The following is a 14,832-nucleotide window of genomic DNA, read 5'->3' as shown; positions in this document are numbered from 1 at the left end:
GCTCAGACCGAAGGACCGGAGCGATGTTCGGCGGGCGCGCACCGGGGGCCGGGGCCAGGCTCTCGCCGGCGGCACGGCGTCACGTCGGGGGTCGGGAGGCTCCGTGCCTCCGGTGCCCGCGGCCGGGCCGCCCTTCCCCGCCTGCCCCCCCTCCGCCCGTGGCCGGTGCCTGCGCGGCCGGGGCGGTGCGCGGGGGCGCGGCCGGCGGCGGAGCCCGGCCCCGCGGCGGCGGCAGCTGCTCCCCCCGCCCGGCCCGCCCCCCGCCCCGTGACTCGGAGCCTCCCGCGGGCGCGGCGGCTGCCGGGCGGTGTCGTGCGGCCCCCCGCGCCCGTGCGGGGACTATGAAGCACCATGGTGTGGTGTGACCGTGGCGTCCAGATGCTGCTGACCACGGTGGGCGCCTTCGCCGCCTTCAGCCTCATGGCCATCGCCATCGGCACCGACTACTGGCTCTACTCCAGCGCCCACATCTGCAACGGCACCAACATCACGACGGACGAGGCGCAGGGGCCGCCGCGGCGGGCGCGGGGCGATCTCACGCACTCGGGGCTCTGGAGGATCTGCTGCCTCGAAGGTACCGGGGGCCGCGCCGGGGAGGGGGGAAGCGACTTCCCCGGGAGGACCCGGCTGCGCTCCCGGAGCCGCCGGGCAGCGCCCGGGCAGAGCCCAGCAGGAGCTGGAGCCGGAGCCGCCGGGCTGAGCCCCGCCGGAGCCGGGGCCGGAGCCGCGCCGCTGCCTCGGACACGGCCGAGGAGGAGGATGGCGTTACCGTGGCAACCGGCATCTCCGACATTGCCATGGGAACCGGCGACGGGATGCGGAGCGCTGCCCAGGGGAGCGCTGCCCAGGGGGGCGACCTCGCTCCGCGACCATCGCCGGGGCTTCGGGGCTTTGGGGGGCTCCTGGCGGGGTCGGGGCTTTGGGTGCTTTGGGGCGCACCTGAGCCCTGCAGGCTTCGGGCTGGGTCTCCCCTGTCCCCCCTCCCCCCGGGACTTCGGCTTTAGGAGCTTTGGAGCTCAGCCACAGCTCTCGGGCAGGACAGCGGGAACTCCAGTTCCTCCCAGTCTGCCCTCAGACAGACACACAGGGAGCTGGGGTGGAGGGGGTGTTGCCACCGCTCAGGTGCTTCAGTGTGGACTCGGGGTTCCTCGATAGAGCCCGAGGGTCAGGCTGAAGGATGGCAACAGTAAAAAATGGGTCTTGTAGCGGCTGAGCTGGGCAGCAGGACCCCGCTCCCCGCAGAGGCCGAACATGTGGCTCCCGCTCTGAAAATGGAGTTGTGGAGAAGGCGCGGCGGTAACTGCGGGGACAAAGAAGCACATGGGTGTTGCGAGCATTTGACAGAGCAGGTCGCAAAGCCCAGATGGGAAGGCACATCTGTCAGCCGAGAGCGCCGGGCTCCGGCCGTGGGAATGGGGCACATCCCTGGGAAAGGAGGGACACGCGCTGGCAGCGGGGGCTGTGGCCACGGTGGCTCTGAAGCCCCTCACCTGCTGGTCCATTCTGAGAATGGCCAGCAGAGCCCCCGTGGTGCCGGAGGAGAGGGTGGGGGAAAGGGAGGGCAGAGGAGCGCTGGTGACTTGTGCCGAGCCGCTTTGTGGCTCGGGGGATGGGGGCACCGGAGCCCTGCTCCCCACAGGGATGCGCTGGGCGGGCGGGCTGCTGCGCACCTCATTCCATCAGCACGGCTTAGCTCACGGGAACTTTGCAAACCCGGCTTTGTCCTTTATTCCAACTGACAGACGGCTCAGCCCAGTCGAGCCCAGCTCCGGTTCAGAGTCGCAGCTGTGTTCAGATGGGGTTTTTTTCTGCCCAGAACAGGCTGTGGCGTGGTAGAAAACACCTCATTCTCACGTCTGCTCTCATCTTCTCCTCTCGCTAATGATTTAAGGCTACAGTGTAACATGATTTTTCTCTTAAAATACCGGATTTGCTACCTAGTAATAGTAAGCATACATAGAAGAGCTGTAGGAAAAGGAAATATTTTTAGATGCTAAAGGGAGAAAGAATTATTGAAATGTGAAGGTTTATGGGTAATAGCAATGCTTGGCTTTATGTCTCTTAAAGGAAATCTAACACTCAGCATGGGCTTTTATGGCACCTGGAAAATGAGGGCTTGCATCTGAGAGCTCCTGAGTTTGCTTGAGAGGTGCTGAGCATCCTCCACTTAAACTGAATCTTGTGATCATCACTGAGCTTGTTCTAAGTGTCTTCAGTCTCCGTTTTTCATGGAAAATAAGTTTGTTTGTATCTTGCAGGAGTTGCTGAGCTTGTTCAGCTAGGCTGGACCTGTCACCTCTGGGAAAAATCCCTGAGCTTCCCAATGTCAGGATTTCTCTGTGGTTTCCCAGTAACACCATTCATAGAAGTGAAGTGCAGCTTCGACTGAAACTGGTGGGATTTCTGCCTTGATTTCACCTGGGCTTAAGTCAGAACTTTATTTAGAACATCAGTCAGGGGAGCTGTGGGGAACGGGCAGTGCTGAGGCAGCTCCCAGCACCACGGCAGAGCTCCAGCCTGGCTGCATCACTGGGCAGCGCCGGTGCCCTCCTGGCACTCATCAGGGGATTTTGAACAGTTGCACCCAGGAGCTGTGTGCCAGTGAAGCTCAAACCCCCATCAGTTCAGGGGATAAAAAGGCGTTTCATGGGACGCATCAATCCGACAGCAAGGGAGCTGTTCTGCTCAAAATTCAAATGCTCATAATCAAATTATAAAGTTACAATTTTTAAAGTTGTCAAATATGTGCTAAGAATGCCCAATTTGAGAAAGCTGTCATCTGTTCACAGAGCTGAGGAGCAAAGACTACATTCTCTCCTCCTTTTTCAGTATGTTCTGTTTTATAAGATAAAATCTATAGATACAGTAAATTATTCATGTTTTAAACCTTGCCATGGGACTTGGATTTCAACATGGAACCATTCCTTTGTTTTATAAAATAATAAAACCATTTCTAGAAGCTGATTTAAAACAACACTCCCTTGACCATTTCAGAGCCTCGCTCATTTGAAGTGGCTGAATCTTTTAGTAATCTAAAGGTAATATTGCAATTCTGAGGAGATACATAGCAGGAAAATAGCTTCAGTTTTGGATTTTTATATTTGTTTAAATGGTCTGGCTTCAAACCTATTTTTAGATATCTTCTGGTGTTTTGGAGAAATAATTGTTAAAACCTCTTTAATTTATTTTAATGGTCTTTATTGCCATTTCACTCTTATGTCAAAAAGACAAATCTGAAACACAAATGTGCATAAGCTGAAAATGCCTTTAACAGCCTCTGAAATTGCTTTTGACGTACATAAAGCATTTTGCTGAGCAAATTTCAGGTCAATTGAAATTTCCCAGTAAAATGTTTCTCAGCTCTACCAATTAAACAACCTGTATGCTGGATTCTGAGCATTCTGAGCAATCACCTGTTCTGTAGCCCCAGTTCCAAGATTTCAACCAAAATTGCTGAAACAGGATGTAAAAGGATAACTTTATAATTCAATTATCAGGTGCTCCTCGATGTTTTCCTGTTTTTCTTTGAAACAATATTTTACAACAAATTGGCATTGTAATTGGAGTGATACAGCTTAGGGATCAAGCACATTATCTTTGTTTGGAGCTGCAGGGATGAAATCATGTTTCAGTTCTAGTAGTTGATACTACTATGGAGCTTAGTCACTCAAGAGGCAGCATTAATGATCCATCACTCAAACTCTTGCCTGTCTAATCCCAATTTTGTTCTTTTAGTGTGTTTGTCAAAGGTGGAGGTAGGAGGTTCATTGAGTGGATTTTAAATAATTGCGCCGTTTCTGTGTGGATTTTTAAAAGTTTTATCCAAGGTAATTGCCTTCAGTGGGAAAGTGAAATAATTCCTGGTGTGGATGTGAGGAACAGAAGTGGCTGAGCCTCTGAGGATGGCCCAGGGCTCCCTGGAAAAGCTGGGTTTTGGTTTTCTGGGCCCAAGATAACCACAATAGCTGCAGCCTCGGCAGCTGAAGTTAAAATATCACCAGAGTAGGGAGTTTCTGATGGACCCCCCATGCAGCCAATCAACCCGAGACCTGCACCCCAGCCTACAGATTCACAAGAAGAGCAAACCAGCCCCATTTCGGGTGCCTGCTCTTCTGTCCCATGTCCACACTTGAGCTGTGGTGGCTGTCACAAGCTCTGGGTCCCTGGGTGCAGAGCAGGGTCTTGCAAACCCTGCAGATGCTGTGTCCTGTGAGTAGCCATTCTGTGCTCAACCTAAGCCCAGAAAGGGAGATGAAACCACTCTGATTTCCCAGCAGCCCTTATGGGAAATGTGCAGCAGAGCTTCCTAAGCCTCGCACGGTCTCACTCACGAGGAGGATCTGATTAAAATATTTGCCTAGGAAAAAACAATGTTAAAAACACCACTTTATCCACTGAAACTGCTTATCTTGGTGAACAATCTGAAGGTGCTGAAGTTAATAGGACAGCTCACAATATAGTGCTCTGCAGGCTCTGTGACATCAAGATAGGAAATCAAGTAATGTACTTGTAATTTAAATTTATTCAAAGAGTATTTTATTAAACACTTCAGCACATGAATCTCTTTGAACCCATTGTGTCTACTACTTTTAGTATTCCCTGTTTGCCATTTACTTTTCAAGTGGTGCAATTGGCTATTTAATTCACATGGGCCCACGTGTCCTTCCTGGCTGCATGGCTGGAACATTTATAATGGGGTGGAAGGATTGAGTAAATCATTTATGGATTTGAAAACTTGCACAAACGCACATTTGCACAATTATTTGCAAGTCTTCCAGCTTGGATGAATGCACACAAACACGGGAATGCGCTGCTTCCATGGATACTCCTGAAAACAAAATGAAAATGCTTATACCAATGTTAGAGGCAAGCAAATAAAGGCAGGCTGCTGTCCATCAATACTGCAAATTCACGGCTCATCTGAAAAGAATGAATATTCCTTAGTATTCTCCAAGCACAGCTATGAAGCTCCAGCACCACCACTGCTTGTAATAAACTGAATACAATGCAGACTTTTTCTTCCAGTGCTATGGCCAAAGTGTTATTTGGTGTAGAACAAATGTTAAATCCCTCTAAGATCAGACATGACCTGCCTTGGAGGTTGTGTCCACAGGCACATTAAGAGGTGGTTGCTCTTCTCAGTCTGTGCAGGCACATAAGCCTGTGCTCACACTGTGAAAGAAAAGTGGTTGCAAATGGAGAATACCCAAATGGGTGTCTCTGCTCTGAAAAACTTATTTTGTGATGCTGTAGTCTGTTTCTAGGACAATATATACCTATTATTGCATTCCTGAAGAGTGAACTTTCACCCATTAATCTTTCAACACAAACATAAACCCATCAGTGAAGGACTCTGCTGAGATGCAGACCATGTTTGTACTCTTTCATTCCATACATCCTGCTCATACCATCTCCGTTGCCTTGGTAAAACACATGCTCTTTATAAGGTCCATGTGCTTTACTCACTGTTTTTAAGAGCAATTCTTAGCACTCCAATGTCAGCTTTGCAACCCTGGCTGAAGTAGAGCAGATTTGCTGGCAACTGATGGAGGGATTTTTTTTAACACTGGTTTTAGGTCAATTTTTTTTTTTTTTTTTCAGGAGCATTCAATTTGTTGAGTTTCTGAATTTGGAGCTGCCTTTGTGGACACAGAGTTCAATCCCTTTGAAATATTGTCCATTGTATAAAATACTTAAAAATACTGAGAAATTTGGTGCTGGAGGATCTGGCAGCAGACGATGGGTTAAGGTACTATCTATTCTCAAATGAAAAAAAAAAAAAAAAGCATGTGTCTCCTCAATGCACTTCTTTGAACATTTATACAGAAGCTCTCAAATGATCTTACTGATGTCACAAAACATCCGTTCTTCCCTGTCCTATGAAACAAGGATCTGAAGCTAATTGACTGAATGTATGTCACTTTAATGAATTAATTTGCTTTCTTGAACTCGATCTACTCTATAGCCAGTAGGGAGCTATCAGGCTACATGAAGGTTTTGGTTTTTCCTCCGTGGCTCTCAGCATGTCAGACATCCCAGTGCAAAACTTAGATCCCAAAGACTCTGTGTGCATTAGTGATGCTCTCCCAAGGCTGCAGACCAATGAAAGCACATTTGTAATCCAGGTGTAAAGCTCTTTTCTACTGAGCAGGATGCAATGTGGAGGATATTAATCTCACCTGAGTTTCAGGATTGTTCTGGGGTGGTTTCAGAAATGTTTTGTGAGGAGTCAAGGAGGCGTTGGGTTGTACAAACAGGATCCTCGTGGCTGTGTTGTGCTGCAGTTACTGTTTTATTCTGTGTATAGTTACACCGCATGTTCTGAGGACTTGACAGATGGCATTTGTGGTAGGATCTGTCAGAGCCATAGTAACTCATTTTGGGGTTTGTGGGGACCTTTGCAATGATGTAATGCAGTCTTTGGGCTTCGTCCAGCAGCTGTTACCTTTATGGGCTTTTATTGCTCTTTTTAGATACTGCCAGGGCTTGCCCTTCCTTCTGGCAGCTCTACTGACCTTCGCCAGTGTAAACTGGTAAAACAAGTCAATACAGCAAAGTATTATTCTTGCTCCTGTGAAATTTCAAAACAGTGACTATTCCTCCAGTACACCCTGTCCCATTTGCTGGGTCACACAGTGTCACCTCTGCTCAGGTCATGCTGTCACACCTGTAGCTTCAGTCAGTCTTGCTAGGTACAAAAAATATCTTGTAAAAAACTCAGGGGAAGGGGACTCTACCTGATTTCTCTGTCCTGTAGTCTTGTGTCTTTTTGCAGAAACAGAGCAAAAAAAGAACAAATATTAGGAAGAGAAGCAAGTGCTTTCATCTCATCTCAAATTCCTTTGAGGAGGTAGGAGTACTTAGGTACTGAGTGTAATCTGAAGTCTGTTATTAACACCTCTCAGCTCCCAGATATTTAGTTGGTGTCTCTGTGGTTTATGTGCTAAAGAGCAGCAATTTCTGTAGAATTTCTCTATCCCCAAACTGAAAACTGAGAGGAAGGAGGAGGAGGAGGAGGAGGACGATGGGCTTGTGACTCTGGGCTTTGGTAGGTTTCCTGCTTTATCTGGGGCCAGTTGCTTTATCTTCCTGCCCCTGACTAGGAGGGATAACTGTGCTTCCTTTCCACCCACTTCCCTCTCATTCTAATAATAAAATGGAAACGAAGATGTGGAGAAACTGGGACACGGCGAGAGGGCTGCCCAGCTCGGGGAAGATGCAGGAACAGGGCTTTAACTGGGTTTGATGCATTCTGCTTGCAACTTATGTTTTATACATGCAATATTTGGTGTTTAAGCATGTCTTCCTTGAGGGACAGGATTAAGTCTGATTCTCCACCTACGTAAAGTTAACTGCTTTCTAGGAAGGCGGTGGAATTATGCCAATATGAAGCCAATATAAGAGAAGGGATCGCAGATTTGTCCCTTCAATTGGACCTTTTCCTGCTGGTCCTTCTTTTCTGAGCCAAAACTCATCTCAGGAAATAAATCAAACTATCAAACTGAAAAACTGGTCCTGCTTCCAAATGTTACTTGGTGGTTATCTTCATTTTAGATTTCTGTTTACTGGTATTTATTATGTCTCAGACTTATGGTTCAGCATCCAAATTCTTCCCAACAGATGGCAAGGCAGGATGCACAGGAGTAGTAAAATAAACAGGATAAATGCACAACTGCCCATATGTCTGAGAGGCTGATACACATTTATGACTTCAGAACAAAAGGGTGTTTGCAGCAGACAGCACCAGTGCTGGGCAGGACTTCTTGGTTTTTTCTGCCTTGTTCTGAAGCCTCTCACTTTTTCAGTGGCTTTTGATCAGTTAAATTGCAATATATTTTGTCCTCCCTCTTCTACTCCCAGATAGCTCTTTCCTTTAATTATTTGTCTCCTCTCCCGAAGTACATCAGCTCATTTTATCTTCAACATTTTAACATGGAAGGTGGCCCTGTCCTGGGCTTCGGCTGTTTGTTTTTTTTCATTGTGGGGTTTTTCTTTTTTGCAGGGCACACAGAAGTGCTGTGGACCACAGCAACATCTGAAGTTTTCTCTATATTAAGATTTATCATAATATTAATGACAAGTGGCCTTTCTACTATCTCGAAATAGCAAGCCTCCGGGCAAGCTGCCTGCAGGATGGATAGCCCAGCCTAGACAGACTTAGCTAGATTTCCCTTCAGATCTGGGGGCATTTTTGCCAGTTGTTGCATGCTGGGAGTCAAATGCAGTGGAAGCGTTGGAGCAGTTCTTGATTTAGCCTGGCAGATAGTCCAGCCCCTCTTTCTCCTCCTTCCCGTGGCATCCTGTCATCTCAACATCTTTGTTCTCTTCCTCTTTTTTCCTCCCCTTGCTAAAATGTTATAACCTTCCTTCTGCTAAAGAGATACCTTTGAAATTAGCTCTTCGATGACAGTGCATGAGTCCTTCTCTAGAAAATAAGTAGATACTGCCCTAGGTAGAAATTTAAGATTTTTTAAATTTCTCTTCTTAACTCTTGACCATCTCTGTGCCATCCTGCCAATGAAAAACATGTAATCACTTACTTGTCCAAGGGTATAGTCTGGGTTCTCTTTTTCTCTACCTGTTTTGCTTGTTTCCCAGGGTTTATCCAGGCTCCTGCCTACTTAACAAATAGCCCTGTAAATTCTTCTTCGATAGAATTGAGTCATTTCTTGTCAATGTTATCCATGAAGGAATGATAGATTATATACACACAGTCATGGTATAAAGAGATGGGTGAAGGGACATCACTTTATGGAATTACAGTATTTCCTGTACCAATTGCCAAGCCCTGATACAAATTAACCTCTTTTATTGTTCTTTTTCAAGCATTCTGCCTTTTAATTGCTGTTTTGGAATTGTGCCACTTAGTTGTGCCCTTTGAATGTTTCTCACTTAGCCAGTCCTGTTAGCTTGATAATGCCAAATGTTTCTGAGATATTCAGCAGCACTGAGCATCCCCTGCTCGAGTGGGAGAGGGACCCAGCTCAGGCAGGAATTAGCACCCTTGCTTAGCTGCCAGGGTTTTTTTTTTTTCAGATTAAGTTAATAACCATTTTTAAGTCACTGCCAATTCTCTACCGGGGTTTCAGATCAGTTGTCTCCCATTTATACTTTTTAAATGATGCAGTTTTGTGTGGAATATGGATGACTGGATGTCTTCTCCTGTCCAAATATATAGCATTCAATAACACTGGGGTTGTTATTGTCTTCCTTGCATCCCAGAGGCACAGTTTATCTCTTGGTGCTGCAAGGCATTAAAAAGGAACCGTGGCATGTCGCAATTATGACTTGAAATAGGATCTTGCCAGAGGAATATTGCTTAAATGTAATCAAATCTAAACTGTAACTTATAGCAAATACCCATCAGAGCTGTGCACACCTATCTCACAGCTCGATGGCTACCAGTGATAGCTGTTAGCAAGGCACTGGATGATTTTGTGGGAAGAATTGTCATGCTGTTGGGGTTTTTTAGAGCTCAGCCCCCAGCATTCAACTGCCTGCAAGCAAATGAAATAATGAACTTTCAATGCTGGAAGACCTTGTGACTATTTAGGCTGAGCTTTCAAAGGTACCCAGATATGAAAGTTTGTGATACTCCTCCGTGCATGACTCACTAATGGCAGTAGTGGGCTTTAATCATCTTTGTCCAGTGGATATTCTAAATTCAAGTAAGCCATAGCAATGCTCCTTTACATAATGCATATATTTTAATGCAAAATTTTCTAGACTTGGTTTCTTTGTGTGTTGGATTGGTTTTAGCCAGATGATGAAACAGCAAGTTGCATTGTCACATCACATTTTCATCCACGGGGATTGTGAACAGGGTTGAATCCCTCAAATTCACTGAACATAGCCCTGTTATTGGAGCCAGTGAAGCCAATAGCCCAAAATGGATTGTCATACTCCAGATATGGCTCTGCTGAGTGTGGGAAGGTGATTTGCAGGCAGCTGTGAACTACCAAAACTTCAGGAATTTGATTTCCATTGCAGAGGGAGAGCCCCAGACTCTGCTTCCTCCCAGATTTAACGTCCCCTGTTCCCATTCTGCCACCTGATGTACACCTGAAGGCAGGTTATTCTGTACAGCTGGAGCTCAGGACTATTTCAACTGGTTTTATTAGGGGAACTGTTAGAAAATAACAGAATCAAGCATCTCCTAAACATGATAAAATACCAATTAATAAATCTAGGAGCTCAGTAAGAGTTTGGAAATGTTTCTTACCACCAAGTTGCTAACCCAAACCAGTTGGGTCCTTACCCTCATCCTTCTGCCAGCCAGCAGGGGCTCAGTTATTTGCCATGACAGTGATTTGGGGGTCACCAGAGTGCTCTTAGCAGCAGACTGACCCCTTCCAGATGGAACAGTAGACAGACAGACAGCCCCAATCCAAAAGCCCCTCTGCACACACTGAACCCAAGCCAATGAATGTAGCAAGGAGCTGAGTTTCTTGGCTCATGCTTGGAGCTGCTTGGATGTTCCTACCTTGTGTTTGGGTCAGAGATGCTTCACATCCCCCCAGCTGTGCCCGCTGTGAAAATACATTTTTGTCTGTGGACAAAAGATGCTCCAAGACACTGAGCAGACTTTCCAAAGGGTGAGGCTTCCGACCTCTATCCAAGCTTCCATTGCTCTAAGAGTCAACCGAATTTCATTTTTTAAAGTTACTTGGGTGTTTCAAAAGATATTTATCCAAGACTATGCCAATACCTGCTCACTGTGAGGTTAAACATCCTGTGGTTTGCTCCAGAGGATGGGAAGCTTTTCTCCTTTGCTCTGCACGCTTTGCTGTGCTCTTGTCCTTGCCTTCAGCGCTGACAAATGCAGATGGTTCCAAGGTGCTTTGGGATCCTTAAAGATGCAAGACCTGAAATAAACCATGTAGCATTTAGGAATGATGTTCACAGCACCACTTCTAATTACAGCCGTTCGAACAATTCATTTGCAGTGTCCCGCTATGGTTGCGCTTATTAAAACAGAATCCTCTTTATAGTTTGGTAGCAAATTAAGAGGGGAAAAACACAGCTATCCTGTTCTATCCATGCCTTTGAAAGAGGTTTACCTTCATAATTTGCTTTCTAGGGATATTTCCCTTGTTTTCACTTGTGCTCCTGATCTGAGTTTTTAATGACTTACTTGGTGTCTCTTGGTAGCCATTTCCCAGTGACCTTTTTGCTCATTTTATTTTAATTTCTGTGTATACATGGCAGTGTTCTAGCTGGAGACATTCTTTGGGCACAGCACAAAAACCCCATAGGGAAGGAAAAACCTATGAAAAAAAAGGCCAGAAATTTTCCACCTGAATTTTAAGCATTAACCCTGGGCTTTGGCCACACAAAGAGCCAGCACGCTCAGCTCACACGCCAGAGCTGGACTCTGGTCCAGGATCAGGGCCAGACCTGGGCAGCAGGACCTCACCATCAGCATCTCCAGGATGCAGATACTCCCACAGGTTATCCCATTTTCTGGCATGACTGCTGTGCCCCGGGAGGGCTGAGCAAGTGCTTGCAGCTGGCCAGAATATGGGTACACAGTTCCTAATGCTGATTTTATAGCATTAATGTGCACCTGTTTTGGTGGCCAACTGGCACCGTGCTCAGCCTAAAATGTCTGTGTAAGCTCTGTATTAAAAGAGGCATAAGAATTAGCATGTATCAAACATGTCATTAGACACGTGCCTGGTAGACATAATGCAGGATAATGAATATGATCACAAGAATAAATTAATAACTGAAAATATTTTTTATACGTGTGCACACTTAAAACAGGGTAGGAACTAAGTGACACTTGTGTCACCAGTTTATAATTAAAATGCAGTGCTTGAATGGAAATGTAAGCTTCAATTAGCCAGCACGACCCTGCTTCCGGCTTTACTTCCCACTGAAAAGCAACGATAACAAGCTCACATTTATTATCAGAGTTTTTCCTGGAGCTGTGCACTGAAACATGCTCACATCTGAGCCCTTTCACTGAAGACATTTTTTCGCTTCAGCAGTTTGGCATGCCATACAAAGGCTCTCTGATTTTTAGTGATGTTCACCTCCTCTTACATAAAAATGTTTTCTGTGCATATTATTTGGTTTTAGTTAAAGTCCAGGTGCACGGGTTACTGAAGAACCAAAGGGATGGCTCATCACAGAGCACAATGGGTAATTATTGCTGGGCTTCACTGTATTGCACAGACAAATCCTTTCTTGGAGCTCAGCATTGTGGCTGTGAGAAAGAAAATACCTACGATCCAGCCCAATGTCCTGCAAGGGTAAGAATAGATCCTGTGGGATATGCTTTGCCCATTTAATTTTTAACTCTCTCGAGGGACAGAGCTTCACAGTTTTGTTCAGAGACACTTTTTTGCATTTTAATTTCACCAGTGGGAAGTTAATACATATATAAATTATGAGGTCTCATGTGTTCCTATTTCATCCCAAGAGGATGTTAGGCTTTTTGTAAAATGGCTAAATAATTCTCTGGGTTTTGCCCCCCATTAAAACCAAGATTTATCTTGATTTATGATCCAAATTTTGCTGCAGCTTTGCCTGAGGATTGAACTTAATTTCTGCAAGAGAGGGGAGAGTCCTTGGTTGTGCAGGCAGGAGGAAAACCCATTTGGATCCTACCCAGCCCCACACTTTGGGTACCTGGCTCAACACTCCATGTGAGGGACAGAGCCACCCACGGGAGATCCAGATCCTTGAGGTGCCTTTTGAGAGATCCTGACATCTTCCCAATCCCCCCCAAAATAGGAACCTTTTAGTCTAGGACTTATTCAGCCCTGTGTCCATGCAGGAGGTACCTTTTGGGCATTTTAACACCCTTCAAACTGGTCCACGTGCAGACAAAGCTGCAGGAATCTGTGTCCCAAATAACAAGGACAGGGAACGGCCACCTCAGCCAGTGCTTAGGAGAGCTGGTGAAAAGCACACCAACTCCAACAGCCCCAAAATGTCAAGACTGAGCAGTTGAGCCTCAGAAAATGTGTTTAAGGAATATGTCCTCTCTGACAGAGATGGACCAAATGTCCACACAAATATCTTTTGCAATGCCCCCTCCAATATTTTAAGCAATTTCTACAGGCAGAATTCTTGTGATGTAGGAGTGGATGTCAAGCCAGGATATCTCAACTCGGAATAGATATGTGCTCTTAGCTTTGGGTCAGGCAGTGACGTGTGGTGGAGTTAGAGCCTCCAGGAACTCTTCAAGTTGTAAAACCTACAAAGCTCCTGGTTTTTCACTGGTGCTGTTCACATGGGACAGAGTGACCTCTCCAGAAAGCCCTTCCAACAGCAGCCGCAGTCTCTCTCAATAGCATTTAATAACTACCCATGGAGAAAATTACACTCTATTTAAAAGGCCAGAAAAATCATCTCCAGTTTAACTCTGCTGACTTTAGTAGAATTACACCAGAAAAGAGTTCTGTCTGATTTCCTTTCCCATACTAATGCTCAGTAGCTGGGCATAAAAAGCCTTTCCAAGGCAGATTAAACAAGTCCAAATGGTGAAATATTCTTTTAATTTTCTTTCGCACACGTTATTTTAGGTGTAGCTTGGATCTCTGCCCTTACGAGAAGCATCCCTTTAAATATTTATACAGCATCAATATGTAGCCACCTTCATACGTTTTTAATGATATGTTCCTTTCTAAATTAACCATTAGGTAACCCTGTCCTATGGTGTTCTGTATTTTGCACTGCATTTACCCTACCCGTGGATTTCAATTTTTTTTATTTCTCCGTGGAACAATGAAGATGTCAAGGCAGTGAAGACTCCAGGGGTACCATGGAAATTAAATTCTTGGAGCACCACTGCTGTTGCCATGTGGACACACACTCAATAGCAACTCTGTGCTGCCCTGCAAGCCAAGGGGATGCAGCCCCAGCCCCACTGCTGGGCCCTGGCAGTTCAGTGCCAGAACAATGGCAGCTCCTCACTCCTGGAAGTGTAACTTCCAGGATCTCGGGGAAAAAAATATTGAAGCAAACCCAAGCAAAGGGAGAGACAGGAAGAGAGACCTCCATTTTGAGGTTCTCCTTGAGAACCAGAAGGTTTCTGGATCTTCCAGAGGTTTTTCTCTTTTTTTTTTTTTTTCCTTCTTAATTGTTTTATCAAGATGCTACAACATGCCAAGGTGAGCAGGACCAATGCCATCAACTGAGTCAAAGATCTTTTTCTCATGATCTCTTTGCTCAGCCCTGATTCAGCCTGAAAAACCCACAGATGGGTAAAAGTGTTGGTACAAGCCATGGGTTTTTATAACTCTGGGATTTTTAAGTCCTGTTTAATTACACCACGTTATCATAGCAAAGCAGTTTCTGCTAAAGGTGCTCATGGCTTGTTTCCCCTCCCTCCCAAGGGAACCACAGGAGATGGCTGCACCATGAGATTACTGCTGCAGAACCAAACCCTTAGCAAAGCCTCAGCAGACAGATAGAAAGACAGCACACCTCTCCCAGCTTTGGAACAGAGATTATTCCCCTGACCTAAAAAAAGGGGACATCAGAATTTATCCCGTGCCCTGTTTTACTGAAAAATATTCCCACATGCTGCTTCACAAAGAAGAGTTCCACCCTGTAGAGCTGGAATCTCCTCCTCTGAAGGGGCCTTGCCCTGTACTTGTTTTGCAAGTAAGAGCTTCAGTTAAGTCAGCAGAGACTTTGTCTGAGGATGACGGGCTCAAGGAAATACTGCAATGCAATTTCCCTGAGTTGCAGGGTATTGAAGGCAGAGATTGAGTCACCAGCAGCGCCCTTCCCGCGCTGGAGCGGCTCCGCGGAACGCGACTCGGTCCCAGGCAGGGTGTCACCTCTGCAGACAAGGCACTCTGCAAAAGGCGCAGG

The 14,832-nt window shown here is 46.1% G+C and overlaps 1 protein-coding gene across 1 annotated transcript in view; it reads left to right on the top strand.

The window, feature by feature from the left end:
* The first annotated feature begins 203 nt into the window (after positions 1-203).
* The window catches only part of CACNG4 (calcium voltage-gated channel auxiliary subunit gamma 4), a 43,318-nt gene continuing 28,689 nt past the window's right edge, over positions 204-14,832 (top strand). The window contains exon 1 of the mRNA XM_068178337.1: positions 204-574. Coding sequence (XP_068034438.1) covers positions 352-574 — 223 coding nt within the window. The 5' untranslated portion in view covers positions 204-351. The remainder of the gene's footprint in view (positions 575-14,832) is intronic.

The sequence above is a fragment of the Anomalospiza imberbis genome, unplaced genomic scaffold, assembly GCF_031753505.1.
Source record: "Anomalospiza imberbis isolate Cuckoo-Finch-1a 21T00152 unplaced genomic scaffold, ASM3175350v1 scaffold_344, whole genome shotgun sequence".
Lineage (NCBI taxonomy): Eukaryota > Metazoa > Chordata > Aves > Passeriformes > Viduidae > Anomalospiza > Anomalospiza imberbis.
The sequence above is the reverse complement of the archived record's forward strand: the minus strand, read 5'-3'. Positions and strand labels throughout refer to the sequence as shown.